Source organism: Salvia splendens, chromosome 5, assembly GCF_004379255.2.
Source record: "Salvia splendens isolate huo1 chromosome 5, SspV2, whole genome shotgun sequence".
NCBI classification, from domain to species: domain Eukaryota; kingdom Viridiplantae; phylum Streptophyta; class Magnoliopsida; order Lamiales; family Lamiaceae; genus Salvia; species Salvia splendens.
In genome coordinates, this window is record NC_056036.1 from 4,938,874 (window position 1) to 4,960,541 (window position 21,668).

Here is a 21,668-nt window from a genome sequence, read left to right on the forward strand (position 1 = left end):
TTAATTTATGTTGGGACACCAATAATAAGAACGTTTTTTTGAAGTATTGATGGTATATTAGAAATACAAATTAATGTCCTTAATTACATTAAAAAAACGACGTATTTTTGTTGTAGTGTATAGAGAGGGATTTTTTTTAAGTATTGTCATTAAAAAATGAGACTTAGCTTATTAAAAAGAGGAATAGAAACTCATAATAAATCATTAGAAACTAGTAATTTTGACAAACAGATCAAAGTGAAAAAGAATATGATATGTAAATGTTTAATAATGGGAAGCTTACTATAAAATAAGGCTAGTATACCCTAATTAATCATGTATATTGTATACAGCCATGCATTTTATCAACTGCACATGTAATTAATTATAATATGATTTCTACAAAAAATAATTATACTATATAGTAAACTGCAAGACTTTTTATAATCTTATGAATTATTGATATCTATTGAAAGCAGCTCAACTCACAGATACTACTATAATAATGAAAACAATAATTTTTGCATTTGTTTTTCAATTTTCTATAAAATTAAGGTTCGGCATATTCCAAGCTTATGTAAAACTATAAAAATAAAATAAAATGTGGAATATGAGGATTTGAAATCCCAAACGGTTATGACTCTTGGATTATATAATAAAACTCATTTTAGAGTTTTATTTTGTAGCACGGATGTCGAGTTCCATTATTGCTTATTCAATAAATTTTGTTGCGCAATTTTCATCAATCTTGACCATCTTGTGCTTGTTTTAATTATTTTTCTTATTCATCTTCGAAATGTTAAAAGAGTTTAATGGACAAATGACTTTTTTAACAATACGAAAAAAGGGAAGTGGAAGGAATTTATATGATGTGATAAATTCGCGTACATGTTTTTCCACATCTTTTTAAATGACTAGGTGAAATTCATATATACACGTATTTATTTTTGTAAAAAAAATACTCCAATTTCCCATCAAATTATTCTTGCCCTTGTATTAGATTTAATTGCTTTAAGAATTTTATTACTATGAGTTATATAGCCAAAAATACATATTTCTATTTGCATAACACGATGCCTATGACTCTTATGGGATAACACAGTTGGCACCACAAGTATTTTGCATTTAGTGAGTTTCTGAATTTAGAAAAAAAAAGTCAATTTTCGGAAATCGACGAAAAAGGATGAATAAACTATACACAATTTTTTTGTGGTGCAATCAAGTACACGCATGTCTTTTCATGTTTTTCTAACTCATTTTCTAATACTACTAATGATTTAATAGGCAAAATTATACTCTTTCCGTCCCCAAAGAGTATGAATATTTAGTTCGGCACGGATTTTAATGCATAATGTAAAAGTAAGAAAAATTGAAAGAAAAAGTTTTTAAAGTATTATTAGTGGAGAATGAGTCTCACCTCATTACAAATAGATGAGTTTCCACAAAACAGACTAAAAAGGAAATATTAGTTCATACTTTTCAGGGACGGATGTAGTATTCTTCACAAAATTGTACTGTGTACATTCTCATTCAAGGTCTTCTTCGCAAAAGGTCTAGGAATCCAATAACAAATATTATGATTTGAAAGTTAACTCAAAATTAGTTTGATTTAGTAATTTTCATTAAATAAAATTTACTAATCATATGAATTTTATATGATTGCAATCAGATACTAGGTGGATTGATTCTCATAGTGTAGACCGTAGACTGAAACATGTGCCTTAATCAGATGTAATAGTAATAGCATTGGAATAAGCCAATTAACGAGCAATGACCACTAAGTAATTAGCGAATACTATTACGAATTACGATAATTAGTGGGGCGGTAGAAAGTAGAAACCCCAACTACTTATTTATTCGTTCATACTAAAATAGGACATTAGTTTACATAATCAATTTCACTCTGTTCAACTTCATATTGTTAAAATATTAAAGATGTGGTAAGTGCAATATTTGAAAATTGTGTGAGAATGAGGAAATCGACTAAAATTTTAATTTCATCCATCCACTAAAAAATAAATCACCATCAAATGCGGCACAAATTTCATTTAATATAGGCAAAGACTTAAAAGGTATGTAGAGTTGTGTATAACCTTAACAATACTTACTAATTAAAAAAAGTATACTAGGAATGAAAAAAAAAATGAATGGAGAATGAGTCATAAATCTGACATTAAAATTAGTTTTGTGAAAAATGTCTATTTTATATGGACGGACTAATATAATAAAATGTGTCTATTTCTTTTAGATTCATTTCGTTTTAATTCAATTTTTTAAAGTTTTTATTCGCTTATGTTAGTAATCCGAAATGAGTTTAGTTTTTTCACTAGTCTCACGAATACCGAGGGCAATTATAATTTTTTTTATTTAATTATTCATTTGTGATAGATAATCATTCCAAAATAATTAATCTCCGTGAAATGAATATGATATTAAGATGGATTATTTAATTTGGTTGATGACTCTGCAATCCTTCTACTACATTCTCAGTAAGATGGTTTAAAAAAAATTGGTGAGCATCATGAGAAAATGCATTCTTGTTTATTTACTACTATGAAGTATGTGCGTGATTGTAAGAGAGAGAAAATAGTGAGAAGGATTTTTTTAACAATAAGCAAAATGCTCAAAGCCTCAAATCATGTCAAATGATTAGTTAGACTGTTAGAGGTTAAAAATGAGAAAGTAAACAAGCCACAAGTAATTATTTTGCATGCAAAATATAGATAAAAGAAAGGATAGTGACAATCAAAAGTTGTTAAAGATATCCCAATAGCAAATCAAGAATATAAGTAAATCTCAACACCAACTAAATTTATACGGCAATTGCTCTTTATAAGAAAATGAAGCCAGCGTACCAACCAAATTTATGCGGCAATCAACCCACCCCTATATAAGATGCTGTTAAGGATATTGATCCTCAACGTCGAATAATGATATTTTGATTAATTGACTGAATATTATGGAAGACTCCACACATATTTATAATATGTGTGGATATAAAAAGATATGCTAAATCCCTATAATATCTAAACAAAAAAATTATGTTAAATCCATATAATATCTAAATAAAATAATAATAATAGAAATACTCGTATCAGATGCAAACCAAACTTATTATAAAAGATAGTTTAGTGATAATAAAAATAATTTTCTTTCATTCAAATATATTTTTCTGTAGTTATTAAGTACATGAATGAAAATAATCTAGGAATAACATTTTTATTCCAGTATGTCTATCAAACAATAAAATTATCAGTAGCTTTCTATTTTAGTCCATTTCACGGTTTCACCCATATCATACTACTCCATAAAATTTATTCTAATTTGAAGGTTGAAAAACATTCACCAATAGAGGAAACAATTTAGGTGTACAGATTCCACTGAGTGTGCGCCTTATACATACAAAATAATTTCTGTTTTTTTATAATGATTGACTTTTTCTGGGATCGTCTTATTCCACTTAATTCTTGATAGGGTGTCGCATTCCTGTCCAATTTAAAAAGAGAAAAAATAAAAAAAAATAAAATAAAATAAAATAAAATAAAATAAAATAAAATATTACTTTACAATTGAGATACATATACTTTTTAGGACCTTTTCAATTTAAAATGTAAAGAGATTTGAACTCCTAATTTTATGGAGTACTATTAACTCACCATAAATGATAAAAATCGAATGTTTTGTTACGATTGAACATACCAAACATTTATACTTTTATTAAGAGTTACTAGTTCACAATTTAAAGTAGTTAGTAAATTATTTTATTTGTATTAAAATTGATTAATAATTTTAGTTAAATTAAAAAAAATATTTTTGTATTTTTTATCATTCAAAATTTTAATATTTAAGTATACTCGTTAAAATATTTGTCGCATTCCCTAATATTTAATGACATAATAGAGAATGTGACAAATATTAGTTATGCATTTTGCATCATTCAAAATTTTAATATTCTTTCATTAGTAGGAAACTATTTCAACATTAACATCGATCCCGAAAGTTATAAAATACTTCCTCTGTCCTATAAAGTTTGTCCCATTTGTTTACCATTTCTATCTGTTTGACAAAGTTTGTCCTACTTGGAATCTACCAAAAAAAGACATTAAATACATCCCCTCCATTTTTTCCTATGTGAGACCCTTATTCCACTACACATCTTCATTTAATATAAGGTCAAACAATTTCTTAAAACTTGTGTCAAATCAAATTGGGACAAACTTTGTGGACGAAGGAAGTAGCAGGGAATGTGACAAATATTTTAATGAATAGACTTAAATAGAAATAACACATGTAAAATATTTGTGGTGATAAACTAACAAAAAAAATTAAATTCTTAAATACCAGTATAAATATAAGTTTAGTAAGTATTAATTTTTAAATGAATTTAAATTTAGTAACTAATTTGATAGAAGCATTATAATTTATAGTAACCTGTAATTAACCCCTTCTATTTATGAAAAATGGGCTAAAATAATATGTATATTCATAATATGGGCTTCAAAGCCCAATATTTCTTTCTTACTTGCAAGCCATTAGAAAAAAGGCACCCGACTTAGACCGAATACCCGCAAATATTTGAATTCCTTTTTATCTCGCGCCTATATATACAATCTCAGAAATTCAAAATATACTAAGTTTTCATATCCGTCTTAGCTTTCAGCTCACACACAATCCATGCGCTATAGCTCGACGAGATACAAAAGATCGGAGCAGATTTCAAATTTAGAGAGTTCGAATCAGCAAACGGAAGAAACTCAAGTTGAAAATGGGGAAGAGATTGAGGAGATCGCGATCAATATGCTGCTGCGCCTCCCCACGGTCATCGCACCGGACTCCTCATGCGATTTTCAGCTGGTATGGATCTGATTTTGTTTCCTTCCAATGTTTGTCTACGAACTTTAGTCTTTTTAGTGTCGAAATGTGCGAAGATGAATAATATTGTTGATCTATATTCTGTACGTGAGACTGTTTCGCTTGACTGTGGTTTCGATCGAGTGAGAAATGAGGATCTAATTTATGGTTGAATGTTTTTGTTGTGTTTCGCATTGATGAAAGTGTTGTGTGGCGTGATCCGAGGTGGATTCAATTTTGAGGTGGATTACATCTGGTTTTTCTGTATATGCTGTTCCTCAATCAGTATCACTGATTTTAGTTATTGAACTTTTCCATTGATTTTTGAGCTCACCACGAATGATTAAGAGATTTCACCAAGCTTCTCCATAATCTGATATACGACTATTTATGCAGTAGCATGTCTATGATCTGAAAGATATTAATTCCTTCTTAATTCTGTTAATATTTAACATAAAAGGTATGAAGAGGATGTATGGACTGAGGTTGCCAAATATTTGGATGGGAGATCTCTAGTGATGCTTGCTGTAACTTGCAAATGGTTTCATCGCATTATGATGGAAGACAGTGTGTGGAAATATGCATGCTTGCGTGACCTTCAAGTTCCTGACCCTGGAAACGTCCCATTCAAATGGATCGAACTCTATTCCACAGCTTTCGGTATTATCAGCTTAGACTTTTGTCCAATTGTTGAAATAAAGAATTTCTTTCCACTGATATATAGAGTTCACATTTGCAGATGGAAGTCTCACTTACATGTTTCGTCAGCAGGAGAAGCATATTGGTAATGCATTTTGTTAACATTTAAACGTTTGAGAATGTTGATAGCTGTTAATGTCATGACCTGAAAATATGTAATAGAAAAAATTTAAGTTACTTAGATAGTTATTTGTAGAATGGCATGATGAGTTATTCTTTGATTATTCTTGCTTCTTTCTGTTTTTGAGTTCAATAAACAGTCTTCTGTCAAAACTCATTTTACATTTACCAGGTATAGATTGGATGCGAATTGGAGCTTTCTTGTTTGAATCACCCGACGCTCTCCTTACTGAGAGTCTAATAGAAAGCATAAAAACTCCCAAAGAGGAGACAACGGAAAAGTTGTTTCACAAAGAAGGCTTCTGTTTGGTAAACAGTATTAAAACTGGAATCTGGATTGCTGGTAATTCAATCATATTGTACAGTTACTGCCTTTGATTCAATCATGTACTACTATATAATATGAGTATCCATACTGCCTTCTATTCAACTGCGTTTCTGTTTGAAGACTTGCAGCTAGTCCGGTGTCCTGTCTGTGACCTTGACACATGTGATGGTGAGTCAAAAACTTTGGAAAGTTTACATTCCTAACTGCCTTTCTGTGGTTTGATTCAAGACCACATGCCAAAATATTTGCTCAGCTTCATTAGCACATTCCATTTATAGATATCCAGAAATAAAACAAGCAAAATCAGTAGTCATTATCTCATTTGACATGCTCGACAATGATAAAGATCGGTCGCTAATCTGGACAAGTATTTTATCATTTGATGCAGGAACAATGCAAACATTGGATGCAAGGCATATTGAACTCTTTCTGAGTGAGGAATATCATAGTGGGATCTGGGACTACTATCTTTTAGGATCCCATAACATCAACAAGCAGGCTGATGGGGCTTCTCGAGGGATTTTCGACCTCAAACATATTAACGATGAATCAACCACTGGTATATATCATATCAAATCCAATCCTTTTTATCTTCATCAACTCTCGAATACTACTTCTGTTTACGACTACAATCGTCGTCCTTATGTTATCCTGTGTCATTCTGAATAAACTTCTTCAGATATCTTTGATTACAAAACATGGGTGGGAAAACGAATTGACTGGCAACCAAAAACAAAGATAACTCTTCACGCGGTTGCAGTAAACACTAATTTGCAAGAGAATGAAGGTACCATTCCCATTTTTGTCTCTCTGAAATAGTAACATTGCTGCATCATGATTTTGAAACAAAAACAAACAGAATGATTAAGTTGCCACAGCTCAAAAATATGAAGTGATAAGAATACTATTTCTGATTAACATGATTCAGGTCTTCAGATCAAATACCATGCAATGAGGGCCGGGAAAGGCGGTGAAGTCGTATCAATTCGTATATCTCAACAGCTGCGCTAATTTTGCCCTTAGCCTATCCATTTTCTGAATAAGAGTTTTCGTCTTTAGCTTATAAATGTCTCAACACACATTACCATTTTTAAGGCTTATCATAAAGCAGGCTAGCCATGTACTTCATTCTTGCACACCAAAATATGATCCAGAAATTCTTTTATCGATGCAGAGATAATTTTTTTCAAAACTGTTTAGTTTTGATTAAAATGTCCATAACTAGTGTTTAGTTTTCCTTAATACTAGCATTTAGCTCTACCTTATTTCTTAACTATTTGAAGTATGTGTGGGATGAGAGAGAGAATAGTGAGAAGGATTTTTTTAACAATAAGCAAAATATTCAAAGCCTCAAATCATGTCAAATGAGGAAGTAAACAAACCACAAACTCTAGTTAATCATTTTGCATGCAAAATATAGAAAAGATGAAGAAAAAAAAGGGAAGTGACAATCAAAAGAGGTCAAAAGATATTCCAATAGCAAATCAAGAACAGAAGTAAACCTCAACACCAACCAAACTTATATGGCGATTAATCTTTTTTTTTTAAGAAAGTAAAGCCAGTGTACGAACCAAATTTATGCGACAATCAACCCTATATGAGATGCAAAGCAAACTTTACTTGATTATTAATTTAATTAATAAAAATAATTTTATTTTATTCAAATATATTTTTATGTAGTTCTTAAGTACTATATGAGTAAAATCAATCTAAGAATAACATTTTTATTCCATATGACTATCAAACAATAGATTATCATTCATTTTCTATATTTATTAGCTCTAAATTCTACTGTAGTCCATTTCACCCATATCATACCAAAATTTCTAATTTGAAGGTTGGAAAACATTCACCAATGGAGGAAACAATTTAGGTACATAGATTCCAGTGTGCGCCTTATACATACAAAATAATTCCGTTTTTTATACTAACTCACCAGAAAGGATACAAATCGAATGTTTTGATTACGATGGATACAACTTACCAAACATTTATACTTTTATTAAGAGTAAGTTCATAAATAGTTAATAAATTAATTTTTTTTTTGCATTAAATTGATTATTAAATTTTAATTAATTTAAAATAAATACTAACTCTGCATTTTGCATCATTCAACATTTTAACCTCTCTCCTTTTCATCGGTAGGAAGTTATTTCAACATCAACATCGATCTAACTAAAAAATAGGGAATGTGACAAATATTGTAGTGAGTAGACTTAAATAGAAAAAACATACTCCTATGTAAAATATTTGTTGTGATAAAACTTACCAAAAAAAGTTAAATTCTTAAAGACTATTCCCCGTCCCTGAAAAGTTTAATATTTGGTTCGACACGAATTCTAATGTATAATTGGTAATGTAAGAGAGAGAGATACATGGTAGTGTAAGTGTAGAGTGAGCTTCACATCATTAGTAATAGTAGTGTAGTGTAATGACATAAGTTGTAAATAAAATGAAGTGTGGGGTAATGTATTATTTAACTATTCAAAATTAGAATATTCCTTTTCAAGGACGGACTAATAAAAAAATAGTTCATATTTTTTAGGGACTAAAGGAGTATAAATATAAGTTTAATAGTATCCATTTTTAAATAAATTTTAATTTAGTAAGTAATTTAACACAAGCATTAGTAATCTTAAAATTAACTCTTTTTAACAATTAATGGGCTAAAACAATATGTATATTCATAAAATGGGCTTAAAGCCCAACCGTCTTTTTGAACTTACAAGCCCAATTCATATATCTGAATCAGTAATCGGTAGCTGGCTTACACCGAGTTACAAACAAATGCCCGCAAAAAATTGAAATCATTTTTATCTCTCGCGCTTATATATAGAAATTCAAAATATAATTTTATATCCGTCTTAGCTTTCAGCTCACACGCAATCCATGCGCTACAACTCGACGAGATAAAAAAGATCGGAGCAGACTTCAAATTTGGAGAGTTCGAATCAGCAAACGGAACAAATTCAAGTTGAAAATGGGGAAGAGATTGAGGGAAGCACGATCAATATGCTGCTGCGCCTCCCCACGGTCATCGCACCGGACTCCTCATGCGATTTTCAGCTGGTATGGACCTCATTTTGTTTCCTTCCAATTTTTTTCTACGAACGTTAGTTTATTTAGTGCCGAAATTTGAAAAGATGAACAGTATTGTTGATTTATATCCTGTATGTGAGGTTGTTTTGCTTGAGTGTGTTTTCGATCGTGTGAGATATGAGGATCTGAATTGTGGTTGAATGTTTATGTTGTGTTTCGCACTGATGAAGGTGTGTGTGGAGCGTGATCCGAGTTTACAGAAACAGCATTATTTAGTTGACATTTGAATTCAATTTTGAGGCGGATTACATCTGGTTTTATGCTCGCGGGAGATATATTTGCTGTTCCTCAATCAGTATCATTTGATTTTAGCTATTGGACTTTTCCATTGATTTTTGTCTTGAAATATGGTTTTTCCACCTTCAGTATCAACTTCAACTAGTGCTGAGCGCACTTGGAATGATTCAGATTTCAGAGATTGCACATTTGCACCAAACTTGTCCATAATTTGAACTACGACTAATTATGCAGTAGCATGTCTTTGATGTTAAAGGTGTTTTAATTGAATTCCTTCTTAACTCACATGAATAGGTATGAAGAGGATGTATGGACTGAGGTTGCCAAATTTTTGGATGGGAAATCTCTAGTGATGCTTGCTGTAACTTGCAAATGGTTTCATCGCATTATGATGGAAGACAGTGTGTGGAAGTATGCATGCTTGCGTGACCTTCGAGTTCCTTACCCTGGAAACGTCCCATTCAAATGGATCGAACTCTATACCACAGCTTTTGGTATTACTATTATCAGTACCTTAGACTTTTGTACAATTCTTGAAATAGAGAATTCTTTCCACTGATATATAAGGTTCACATTTGCAGATGGAAGTCACACTTACATGTTTCGTCAGCAGGAGAAGCATATCGGTAATGCATTTTGTTAACATTTAAACGTTTGAGAATGTTGATAGCTGTTAATGTCATGACCTGAAAAAAATGTAAAAGAAGAATTTAAGTTACTTAGGGTAGTTATTTGCAAAATGGAATGATAAGTTATGATTTCTGCTCAAGTTATAACTTGACATCTATCAGTTATATTCTTTGATTGTTCGTGCACTTTCATGCTTTTGAGGAAAATAAACAGCCTCCTTTCAAATCTCATTTTACATTTGCCTGGTATAGATTGGATGCGAATTGGAGCATTCTTGTTTGACTCACCTGACGCTCTCTTGACTGAGAGTTTAATAGAAAGCATAAAAATTCCCAAAGTGGAGACAATGGAAAAGATGGTGCAGAAAGAAAGCTTCTGTTTGTTAAACAATATTAAAACTGGAATCTGGATTGCTGGTATATTCAATCAAATAGTATCCTTACTTCCCTTGATTCAATCATGTAGTAATATGGGTATCCTTACTGCCTTCTATTCAACTGCTTTTCTGTTTGAAGACTTGCAGCTTGTCCGGTGTCCTGTTTGTGACCTTGACACGTGTGATGGTGAGTCAAAAACTTTGGAACGTATTCTAACTTCCTTAATATGGTTTGATTCAAGACCACATGCCCAAATCTTTGCTCAGCACATTCTGTTTTTAGATATTCAGAAATATGAGAAACAAACACACAAGCAAAATAGTGGTAATTTGATATGCTCGCCAAAGATGTTCGTAAACTTTGACAAGTGTTTGATCATTTAATGCAGGAACTATGCAGACATTGGACGCGAGGCATATTGAACTCTTCCTGAAGGAAGAATACCGTAGTGGGATCTGGGACTACTATCTTGTAGGATCCCGTAACATCAACAAGCAGGCTGATGGGGCTTCTGGTGGGATTTTCGACCTCAAACATATCAACGATGAATCAACCTCTGGTATACATCATATCAAGTCCAATCCTCTGTCTTCATAAACTACATTCTGTTTACTACTACATTGAATATTATGTTAGCCTGTGTCATTCTGAATAAACTTTTCCAGATATCTTTGATTACAAATCATGGGTGGGAAAACGAATGGACCGGCAACCGAAAACTAAGATAACTCTTCATGCGGTTGCAGTGAACACTAATTTGCAAGAGAATGAAGGTACCATTCCCATTTTTTACCCTCTGAAATAGTAGCAGTACTGCATCATAATTTTGAAACAAAAAAACAAATAGAATGATTAAGTTTCCACAGCTCAAAAAAATTATGAAGTGATAAGAATACTATTTCTGATTAACATGACTCAGGTCTTCAGATCAAATACCATGCAATGAGGGCCGGGAAAGGCGGTGAAGTCATATCAATTCGTATATCTCAGCAGCTGCTCTAATTTTGCCCTTAGCCTATCCATTTATGGAATAAGAGTTTTCATATTTAGCTCATAAATGTCACCACAAATGTACCCATTTTTAGGCCTATCTTAAAGCAAGATAGCCCTGTAATTCATTCCTGCACACCAAAATATGATCCAGAAGTTCTTTCATCGATGCAAAGATAAACTATCCAAAACTATGTCTAGTTTTGATTGAAATATCCATAGCTATGTTTAGTTTACTTACATTTTACCTTAATATTAGCATTTAGCTCTACCTTTCTTAACCCTTTGAATCTGTTTCTTAACTGAAATAGCCAAATAGTCCCAACAAAGCCAACTGTTCATGTCAACTCCATGGCTGCATTTGAAAAGGTAAAATCAATACATTTTTTTCCAAAAGTCAAAATATACCATCAGCACATGTATTTTTTTAATAAACAAAAAAAAATCATTATTGGAAACTAAAAGTATAACCGAGCCATGTTTCATTTCTTGATTAATCCATGTCACCAATTTTGTGAGATAATGAATGGCATTCTATATTCCAGTTGAATTTGATGATTTGGTTAGCCCACCAAGGAAGCAAAGCATCTGACATGTTTATTTTAATTTATCAAAGCTACACATATATGCATAAAAACTAAATGAAATGAAATGAGTAATGGAACTTGTCAAACTCATCTTAACCACTTCCTTCCTCTCCCACGCTGCAAAAAACCCGTGCCCACCTCAATACTGCGGCACCAACCCCTTACCCATCCGTTTCCCCTTCACGCTGCAGCAGCATCCCGGAAACTGCACCGGCTACCCGGGCTTGACCTTCACATGCTCCTGCACCTCCCGCATTCCGGAAGCTTCTCCGTCCGCCACATAAACTACCTCATGCAAGAGATCCACCTCTACGACCCGCGCCGCCTCATCTCCCTCAACCTCACCTCCTCCCCCTTCGCCGCCGCGCTCACGGAGGAGCTCACCTTCCTCAGCTGCCCCCGCGGCGTGGGCCTCGCAGAGGTGGAGTGCCTCGGGAACGCCACGTCGGCGGTTCTGGCGGGCCCCGCGGGGAGGCTCTCCGGGGCGATGGGCGTGTGCATGACTATGTTCACGGTGCCGTGGGATGGAAGCGGCGGCGGAGATGATTGGGTGATGGAGGATCTTAGGCTGACGTGGAGCTTACCTGAATGCCAGGGTTGTGAGGTGGGTGGTGGGGTTTGTGGGTTGGGTCGGAATCGGAGTGGTGTGGTCGGAGAGAGATTACTTGCTATTCTGATCATGGGACAGGTAAACTATTGAATTAATAGTAAGAAAAATCATCAAATTTAGTCGACGCAACTTTAAAATCAGTTGGAAAAATCTTAAAATTTGGATTTATTTGCGTTGAATTGTTTTGGTGATATTGTACTATAGATGACAACGAAGGAAATCATTCACAGGGGTGGGTCGATACGAGATATCGTATTGAAAACGTTGTATCGTATATCGTATCGAAAATATCGATATGAAAGAATTTCATATCGTTATCGTATCGAAAGTTTCGATATATCGAACTTTCGATAATGATATTATTTCATATCGTTATCGTATCGAAAGTTTCGATATATCGAACTTTCGATATGGATAATATCATTATCGTATCGATATTTCGATATATCGTACCGAAATTCGACATATCGATATATCGAATTTCGGTACGATATATCGAAATATCGATATCGTATCGAATACCTGTATATCGAAAATTATAATTTCAAAACTTAAAATTCACACAAAAATTAATAAAACTTCAACACAATAAAATTAATAGTGTTCTTATCTCCATAATCAAAATACAACATAACCAAGTACAATTAAATGAATTTATATATATTTATAATTTTAAATTTTAATATGTATTGAATTTCAATATGTTTCGATACATACGATATATATCATATATTCGATATAAAACGATATATCGAAAATATCGATATATATCGTATATTCGATATAAAACGATATATTGCGATATAAGGAAATTCAAGTATCGAAAACTTACGATACGATATCGTATCGTATCGAAAATTACGATATATCGAAAATTCGATAATTTTTCGATATTTTTCAATACGATACGAGCGATATATCATTTTTTCGATATTTTTCCCCAGCCCTAATCATTCACGTTAAATTGTTTTGGTTATATTGTAAGTATCTAATATGACAACAAAGAAATATATAGATATAAGTTAAATGATGTTTATTTATTAAGAAACCAGCTTCAATTAGTTGAGAAATGAGAAATAGTAGAACTCCCTCCCGTCCTAGTAGTCGGAGTCATTTCTTTTTTTCATGTATTTTTGAAAAATAATAGTATTAAATACCTGCAAAAAGGAATAGATATTACATTTTGATATTAATAAACGCAAAAAAATTCAAACTTAAATGGTATTTCTGGTTTAATTTTTAATTTTGTTAAGATCTGTTTCATTTTTATGAACCTTATTGCGAAGTACTATATTAATGAAACTTATCTAATAATGAGTTCAACTAAGTTTTAGCGACACAATTAGTCAAACCATATGAGCCACCCTTTCGTAATTATATAATAAAATCCTGGTAAACAAGAACAATTTTATTTAATTGAACAATTTTGTTTTATACTTCTATTAATTCTTTGTTGATTCCTTCAACAAATTGTACTAACCCACAGGTCGAGGCCTTGAGGTTTTTAAAACCATAGCACTATCAATAGTGATACCAGCCATCATATGCTCCATATGCATTTCATGCTTTGTATGCATAGTGGAATGGAGGGCAGTTCGGAGTAGGGGCTTGATGACTCAACCATCGAGTCGTACGAAAAAGTCGTACTGGGCGAAAGCAAACGCCTTCCCGGACCTAATGGCGTCACATGTCCTATATGTCTAGTTGATTATTGTCCAAAAGACATACTTCGATGCATACCCGAATGTCAACATTGCTTTCATTCCGAATGCATTGATGAGTGGTTGGGATTGAATAGCTCATGCCCTCTTTGTCGAAATTCGCCTTCGAATTCTTTAGAAGAAGTATGAGATGTTGTTTAGCGATATCCTAATTGTATATGTTTTTTGAGAGTGTGGGATGTTCCTTTAGTAGTACTATCCAAATTGTAATTTTTTTTGTGTTGATAAATGCTTAAAACACCAGATAGAGTAATATTCTGATTTAAGAAAACAGAACAGAATAAAGAAAGATCTGATTTGTCTTTAAAGTATGTTTCTTTCTGTTAAAACTCAAACTAATATAGTTGATACATGACACTAGTTTATCCCATGTAATGAATCAATGATCTCATTGAGACTTGACTTTTGGTGATTGATTTTACAGTCAATATTTGTTGGCATTGCACATAATTCTGTAAAACTTCAACTAACAACATGCAAATCCTCAAATTCTTGTCCTCGGCAAATTTTCTTGTATGGATTCATTAACTGATTCGAAAACTTCCCCTGTTATAATCCACTCCAAAGATTTGTGTCTGAATTTGAGCTGTGGAAGCTGTTTCTTCCCAATAAAGTACCCTTTCAAGTTAGAAACAGATGAGCTACTAATCAACTGTTACAGCTCCATCAATCTGAGATGTGATGATGATAACCGCGCCGTAGTAAATCTCCCTCATTTTGGTGATTTTTTGTTGTCTCCTGTAGCTGCCTTCACTATACGTTCTACATGTGTGACGAGATCCTTTTACATGCCGGTTTGAGATCCAATGCCTTAGCAACTCCGTAGAAGCAACTGTGGTCTAGACTAGAGATTCATAGCTCGATGATCCCAGTCCCTATTTTGAACGAATACAATGATTGGCAGAATTTTAACCATCTTGAACTAACATGGAATCTTCCTAGCAGCAAACAACACTGTGAACTGCTTTATGATTTTGAAAAACAAGGTTAAAGTTATGTTCATTCTTGATTCTCAACTTTCTCAAACATTTTCTCAAGTTTATCTTGATGTGAATTTAGTTTTACTATAATCATCTTTCTTGGAATCATTATTTATCACAGATGAATCCAAGAGCATATTGGCCAAACGGATCACAGGACAGACTGTCTTGATTCCGTTATCTGTTATGCTCACAACAATCTTCGACGTACATTCGCCTTTTAATGCTCATAGTTAGAGGCACCACCACCACGACCAACATAGCACCACAACCAGCAGCCACTGCAGGCGGCCTCACCAACAGCGAGGCCTCCAAAGTGGAGACTTTCTAACAAGTGCATAGATGTGTTAATATTCCTTGAAGAATACCATGGCAAAGATAGGGTGAGAATTAAGAAGTTTGGGCAATGTGGGCCCCTTTTTCATGCTGAATCAACGGCTACAGAAAAGCAATAGTTGCCAGAGCTGTAGAACTCCCCTTTCTGTTTTCTGAGTGAGTGTATGTGTTTCTTTATATATCTGTGTATGTATGTAACTATGTATATATGTTCATATATAAATGTCAAATTGTCATTTGAATGGAAAGTTTTTTCTTGAATTCCAAGATCAGGTCTTGAAAAGTAAAGCCACTAAAGAGAGTGAAAGTAACTTTATTTCCACCAAAGCTTACAACTTTATCAAAGGAACTTTTTGTAAATGGATGATCTCTTACACACATCCTTGGATGAATAGGGAAAAATAAAACAAAAACACATCAGCTGATGCAGAAACCTCTTATCTTCTAGTCATCAACCGCGTCAAATGTGCGTAAGATTAGTGGAAACATAGTACAGATTCTTCTTAAAATAATCAAAATCTGTGAATACTTGGCCAGCTACCTATAAACCTTCATATTCTGCTCTTTCTCCAAAGTGTGATCAATGCCTCAGCAATATGGCCTCATTGCAACTCCAGTTGTTTATGGTTCTTCTCATTTCTGCTGCCTGTTCCAAGATTTCTGTCCAAACCCCAACTTGTGGTAACAACACATTCTTCATACAATACCCTTTCACATTGCTTCAAGAAGGCCAAAATCCTCATCACACAACCCCCTATGATCTGAAATGCAATCGACAGAAGGTAGTAGCCCTGAACCTTCCTTTCTCTGGGGAGTTCTACGTTCGAGACATCAACTATTTTCAGCAAAAGATACAGCTCTATGATCCAAGCAACTGCCTTCCAAAGAGGCTGAAGAACTTGAGCCTCCCATCTTCTCCATTTATGGCTGTGAGCTATCAGAATTATACCTTCTTCAGCTGCCCTCTTGGAAGCCCAAGTTCTCGTAATCTCACTGCGATACGCTGCTTGAGCAACTCGACAGCCTCAGTCGTGGCTGCTTCAGAGACTTCTATGATGGATGGGATCAAAAACTTGACAGCTTGCAAAGTGTTGTATAGTCTGCAAGTCCCGGTTTCGCAGGTTTTCGAGTATGCGTATAATGGCATTGATGGTGATCTTCAGTTGGCATGGATTGATCCAAGTTCCAAAGGTAACAGCAGAGGTTAGTGATATTTCATTGCTTGATAAGTTTCAGCATGCAATTTGGTAGATTCTTAATCAGGAAGTTATGTCTATTTTCTTTTGTGAAAGAAAAAAGAAAATGAAGGAAAAGCTAATCCAACAACAGCTTTTTCAACAGTGATTCCTTAAAAAAACATTTGAAAATGAGCTTTTTTGATGCTCAACTGTCAGCATTTCATACTTCTTCAGATAAAGTTCCTAAAGTCTCACTTTCATTGCACTATTTTCCTAAACAAACTTTATTACTCTCTCTGTAAAGCCTAGCATACAGACGGTTAAAAATTAATTTATGCAGGTATAGCATCAAGCAAACCTGGAGCTCTAACCATCATCCTAATATGTGCCATCACAATTTTGACTGCCTTACTAGTCGCAATGCTCTGCCTAGGATGCGGTCTGACTGTCGTTGTAGTGATGCTTGATATTGAAGAGGCAAACAGTCAAGGATCTTGGAGTTGCAGTACAAGAGTATGGGAAAGGGCGAGATTCAGATTATCTAGAGCTTCGAATGGGACTGCAGGCCCCCTTGATGAAGTTTCATTCATGTCTTCAGCTTCACAGCAGCCCCAGTCGGCTGTTCCCAGAGGAGCTGCAGCCCCCTCGAATGAATCATCGTCCACGCTTCCACCTCCAGTTCCACCCCCACCTCCACCTCCAAGAATTGCTGCAGTCCACCCTTTTGGCTACTACCTCTCGTTCATGCCTTCTCCGCCTCAAGTCCCAAGGGAGGCTCTAGGCCCCCTTGATGAACTTCCATCCACTTCTTCAAGTCCAAATGTGGCTGTAGAAGCCCCCGATGGCTTCGCCACATTCATGGCGTCACCTGAAGTCTCGAGCATGCCTGCAGCTGGTGATCGTGAGGTCTTTATCGAGGCAACCCCTCCTGATGACTCCACATACATGTCTCTGACCCAATTACCAATGGGGGCTTCAACCCCCCTTCATGACTCCCCAGACGTATCTCTTCGGACTCCAAGTGTCTCTGAAGTCAACACCTTTAGTTACTTCCTCTCCTCCGCTGCTTCACCTCAAGGCCTAAGGGGTGCTTCAGCCCCCCTTGATGAAGTTCAATCCACCCTTTCGAGTCCGAGTGTGGCTGCAGACGACGTTGATGGCTTTGTCTCAGTCATTCCTTCGCCTGAGCTATGGAGCATGCTTGCAACTCGTGAGGATGGATTCTTCATTGATGACTCCTCGGTCATATCTTCACCTCAAGTCCAAGGAGGAGCAGCAGCGCCCCTGGATGATTCTTCATCTGCCCTTCCGCCTCCACCTCCACCTCCAAGTGTAGGTGAAGGCCGCCCCTTGGATTACTTCTTGTCATTGCTTTCAGCTCATTTCAGGAGGGGGAACGCAGCCTCCTCCGTTCATGAACTTTCATCCATTCCTCCAAGTCCAAGCGAACTTTCATCCACTCCTTCGAGTCCAAGCGTGACAGGTGACTTGTCGTTTATACCTTCGCCTCTCGAAGATGAAGTCCATGAAAACTTAGAGGAGCTGTCAACAGAAGACATAATAATAGGTGGGAGTGAGTGTATTTCAGGGCCTAATGGAGATTCCTGCCCTATATGTTTGGAAAATTACAAGGCATCAGAGAGGCTGAGGGTTATCAGAAATTGCAACCACTGCTTCCATGCAGATTGCTTGGACCTATGGTTGCAGAGGAAAAGCACCTGCCCTATTTGCAGAACTAATGTAAGTTGAGTCATCACTGGATTATTGGAAACGCAGAAACATTCAAAAATAGAACATTTAAGTTCAGAGGTGAATTATTCCTGAAAGAAGTAAATTTTATGAGGCTAACAAATAAAAAATGATGCATGCTACAAGTTCAGCTGTGGAGTTCAGAATTGTTTATTGCAAGTATGAAAAGTTCAAAAACAGCAACTGAAACGACTTTCATAGCTATAAAACTTAGAAAATAATCAGTATTTCAGGTGCTTTTGATGGATATTATTAACTACTTTCTGCTTTTGATTTGATTAGATTATGATTATTATTAATGATGACAGCACAGCTGCACATACGTTTAATACATGTTAACTGAAATATTATGCTGAAGATGATTCACAACAATATTACAGACTCGTTTGAGCAAGCCAATGTCGTATGTAAAAGAAAATTAAAATTAAAAAATCAGCAAAATATTACCAAGTTTAGATTGTAAGAGTAAGACAGACAGATATATGACGCAGAAGTGCATTTCTTGAACTGCTCAAATCAGCATACAATTTGCATAGCAAGTTAGCCACTGAATATATTTCACATGCATAACCAGTAAAAACTGAAGATTTCATCATTTACTACAACCAAAATAACTCCCCACAATAGTAAGAAGAGGAGTACTAGGCGTTTCATTTCTTGGCGAACAGTTTCTTAGGAAGCATCTCCAATGGGGTAGTTTTGAGAAGGAAAAGCCTCTCTGCGCGTTCTTTCAGAGTGCCACCACACTTCAGTTCACGAGCTTGAAGTTCTGATTTTAACCGTTCCAAGCCAAGAACCTATAACAGGTCAATGATACGACAGATAAGTTTCCAACAACATTAGTACTCATAGCTAGGCATGGACATGAAGTTGAAATAGAGCATCAGCAGAAGAGAGAAAAAAAAAAGACGTACCTCCATTTCAGAAGGCGAATGATAATCATCAAAGTTGAGAGGCTTCTCTACGTTTTCAACACTCACAGCTGCAGATGCTGATTCAATCGCAGAAATGTCTCTTGTTTCTGCAGCTGAAACCACTTCATCCTCTGAAAGAGAGGTATCAGGGTGTTGGCTAACTACTTCGTGTACCTCACTCGGATGAGATTTGCTAGGAGAAACGACTACATCATCGTCTTTACTTCCATCGGGGCTCTCTATCACTATCACGGGAGTATCCCTGTGTTTAATATTGCCATCTTCACCACATCCATCAAGACTTTTTACTGATTTTAAAGACTCCTCGGTACCTTCTTCCTCTGAACCATTCCCTGGGAAACCTTGCCCGACGGATCCAGCACCAAGTTCCCCACCAGTAACTGAATCTGAACTTGCATCTACTACCCCTTTCCTTGAATCTGAATGACTCCCATCATCAATGACCACAGATCCCTCATTTTGCTCTTCTTCTACGGATGTATCATCCTCATCCTCGTCCTCATCCTCATCCTCATCCTCATCCTCATCCTCATCTTCTTCACTGTCACTCTCACCCATTTTTCTCTTTCCGAACCTAAGGAACAAAGTTTGGAGTACATTAAATAATTATGAACAATCTTGTGGACAGAGAACCAACAAACAGACTCAGATTCGGGGCACGGTTCTCCACAGTTTATAATTATATAACATAACATATGTATATTCTCAAACTACCAGAAAAGCATTTGTCATAAACAAATGATATTGAAAACTATTAGAAACTTCAACTACAAAATAACAAGCTTGAGGACCATATCTTTCACAAAACCAACAAAGAATAAAACTAAGATGCAACGAAATAAACAAAATTCTCTGTCTTCACCAGCAACCCTTATCATATAAAACACTCAGTGGCAGCACATTAATAAAAAAAAATCTACTATAACTAATCGCCCTATGATCACTATAATTTGAGATACCAACTCAATGCACACCATCACAAAGCAAATGCATCACAGTGCAGAGTTTCAGAAATACCATACCATATCTTAAACTTCTTGGACGCAGACGCATTCCCCTCATCCTGACTCTTCCTCTTCGAGCTCACCAACCCCTTCACCGACTCGCGCACTGACCTCTCCACCTCTTCCCTACATTTCTCGGAATCCTCCCTATACTTAGCCACATACTTCTCCGAACCATCACCCCCATTTCCCTTGCCACTCTTTTTGATCTCTTTTGCCTTCTTCTTAAGGAACTCATCTGCCATCTTCTCCAACTTCCTCTCCTCCGCCTCTGCCCTCCACTCCTCCAGCTTCTTCTCGGCGTTCACATGCCGCAGCCTCCGCCCACTCATATCCCTGCAAGCATCAAAATTGTTCGTTTTCTTCTGCCCCGCCTTCGTCGCCGCCCCTCTCAGCAACGACCCGAACCCGCCTTTCCCACCTCTGAGCCTAAGCAACAAATTCACCACAACAGGAAACTTCCCAAATCCATCTGAACGGCATCGAGTAAAGCCTCCTTGCTCCAATTCGATACTGGAATCGCAAAATAGGGTTTCAGAAAATTGAGACTTCCGGCCGGATTGGCCGATGATTAGGGTTTGGTGATCATCGAGGATACGGGAATTGCTAAGGAGGAGCTGGAGGCCGGAAGGGATGGAGGTTAGGGCTTCGATGCGGCTTTTGAGGGCGGAGATGGATACCGACGGCGCGTCGAAATTTAAGATCCGGTGGTTTCCATCTAGCAATTTCAGAAACACTTGGTGAATCTCGGACTCGAACGCATCCATTGAACAACTTGTGATGGACGATCTTGGATGAGGTTGATTGAAGATAACGGTTTTTCTACTCTGCTATCATGCGCGCGCTTCAAATCTGATTGGAGGCGCCAAACTGGATTATGGAGTAGTAATTTATAGTAATCTTGAAATCGGATTTGAATTTGAGGATAATTCCTAACTAACTTTATATAATTCGAAGAAATAGAAGATCCCTTTTAAGTTTTAACCATGCTTGCTTACTTTTAAATTTTTTTTTATTTTGACCATAGCTATTCTAAATCCGCAATCCAATTAATCTTATTTAACTGGATTTGCAGATTAAAGTTAGAAAGTCTTCCGACTAAGCCGTAGGATTTGAAATTGTAACCTCAAGATTATTATAGTTATGTAATCTGTGCTATGACTTGTTATGACTACTCTTTAATTTAAATTGAGAAAAAAGTGGGAAAAAAATCTTTTAAATTTTAATGGAGTGATTGTATTACTGATGTTATTACTTT

The 21,668-nt window shown here is 35.5% G+C and overlaps 4 protein-coding genes and 1 pseudogene across 6 annotated transcripts; 4 read left to right on the forward strand and 1 right to left on the reverse strand.

The window, feature by feature from the left end:
- The first annotated feature begins 4,633 nt into the window (after positions 1-4,633).
- Positions 4,634-7,127, forward strand: LOC121803323 (probable F-box protein At3g61730). 2 transcript variants are annotated; one of them, XM_042203004.1, is made up of 8 exons: positions 4,634-4,833; positions 5,291-5,490; positions 5,555-5,614; positions 5,822-5,992; positions 6,098-6,145; positions 6,366-6,536; positions 6,657-6,764; positions 6,906-7,127. In XM_042203004.1, exons 1-8 carry the CDS (start codon positions 4,745-4,747, stop codon positions 6,986-6,988), a joined length of 930 nt encoding a protein of 309 aa, XP_042058938.1. In that variant the 5' UTR covers positions 4,634-4,744; the 3' UTR covers positions 6,989-7,127. The 2 variants fall into 2 exon arrangements, with proteins under 2 accessions (XP_042058938.1, XP_042058939.1); XM_042203005.1 differs by having other exon boundaries at positions 5,570-5,614.
- Positions 7,128-8,912: 1,785 nt separating this feature from the next.
- Positions 8,913-11,472, forward strand: LOC121803391 (probable F-box protein At3g61730). The gene is made up of 8 exons (XM_042203061.1): positions 8,913-9,046; positions 9,608-9,807; positions 9,895-9,939; positions 10,195-10,359; positions 10,459-10,506; positions 10,709-10,879; positions 10,986-11,093; positions 11,240-11,472. The coding sequence occupies exons 1-8, from the start codon at positions 8,958-8,960 to the stop codon at positions 11,320-11,322; spliced, it is 909 nt and encodes a 302-aa protein (XP_042058995.1). The 5' UTR covers positions 8,913-8,957; the 3' UTR covers positions 11,323-11,472.
- Positions 11,473-11,994: 522 nt separating this feature from the next.
- LOC121803414 lies at positions 11,995-14,394 on the forward strand (annotated as a pseudogene).
- Positions 14,395-15,913: 1,519 nt separating this feature from the next.
- Positions 15,914-18,802, forward strand: LOC121804938. 2 transcript variants are annotated; one of them, XM_042204661.1, is made up of 2 exons: positions 15,914-16,735; positions 17,063-18,802. In XM_042204661.1, exons 1-2 carry the CDS (start codon positions 16,141-16,143, stop codon positions 18,469-18,471), a joined length of 2,004 nt encoding a protein of 667 aa, XP_042060595.1. In that variant the 5' UTR covers positions 15,914-16,140; the 3' UTR covers positions 18,472-18,802. The 2 variants fall into 2 exon arrangements, with proteins under 2 accessions (XP_042060595.1, XP_042060594.1); XM_042204660.1 differs by having other exon boundaries at positions 15,917-16,747.
- Positions 18,803-18,948: 146 nt separating this feature from the next.
- Positions 18,949-21,368, reverse strand: LOC121804939 (replication stress response regulator SDE2-like). The gene is made up of 3 exons (XM_042204662.1): positions 20,429-21,368; positions 19,386-19,980; positions 18,949-19,268 (listed from the first exon to the last, which is right to left on the reverse strand). The coding sequence occupies exons 1-3, from the start codon at positions 21,175-21,177 to the stop codon at positions 19,122-19,124; spliced, it is 1,491 nt and encodes a 496-aa protein (XP_042060596.1). The 5' UTR covers positions 21,178-21,368; the 3' UTR covers positions 18,949-19,121.
- Between the last annotated feature and the right edge of the window lie 300 nt (positions 21,369-21,668).

Coding starts and splice junctions, on each gene's coding strand:
- LOC121804939 (XM_042204662.1), bottom strand. CDS start 21,177: ATGGATGCGTTCGAGTCCGAGATTCACCAAGTGTTTCTGAAATTGCTA. Junction 19,981..20,428: donor TCCAAGAAGTTTAAGATATG/GTATGGTATTTC, acceptor TTTGTTCCTTAG/GTTCGGAAAGAGAAAAATGG. Junction 19,269..19,385: donor ATTCGCCTTCTGAAATGGAG/GTACGTCTTTTT, acceptor GACCTGTTATAG/GTTCTTGGCTTGGAACGGTT.
- LOC121803391 (XM_042203061.1), top strand. CDS start 8,958: ATGGGGAAGAGATTGAGGGAAGCACGATCAATATGCTGCTGCGCCTCC. Junction 10,880..10,985: donor CAACGATGAATCAACCTCTG/GTATACATCATA, acceptor AAACTTTTCCAG/ATATCTTTGATTACAAATCA. Junction 11,094..11,239: donor TAATTTGCAAGAGAATGAAG/GTACCATTCCCA, acceptor AACATGACTCAG/GTCTTCAGATCAAATACCAT.
- LOC121804938 (XM_042204660.1), top strand. CDS start 16,141: ATGGCCTCATTGCAACTCCAGTTGTTTATGGTTCTTCTCATTTCTGCT. Junction 16,748..17,062: donor TTCCAAAGGTAACAGCAGAG/GTTAGTGATATT, acceptor TAATTTATGCAG/GTATAGCATCAAGCAAACCT.
- LOC121803323 (XM_042203004.1), top strand. CDS start 4,745: ATGGGGAAGAGATTGAGGAGATCGCGATCAATATGCTGCTGCGCCTCC. Junction 5,993..6,097: donor AACTGGAATCTGGATTGCTG/GTAATTCAATCA, acceptor TTCTGTTTGAAG/ACTTGCAGCTAGTCCGGTGT. Junction 6,146..6,365: donor TGACCTTGACACATGTGATG/GTGAGTCAAAAA, acceptor CATTTGATGCAG/GAACAATGCAAACATTGGAT.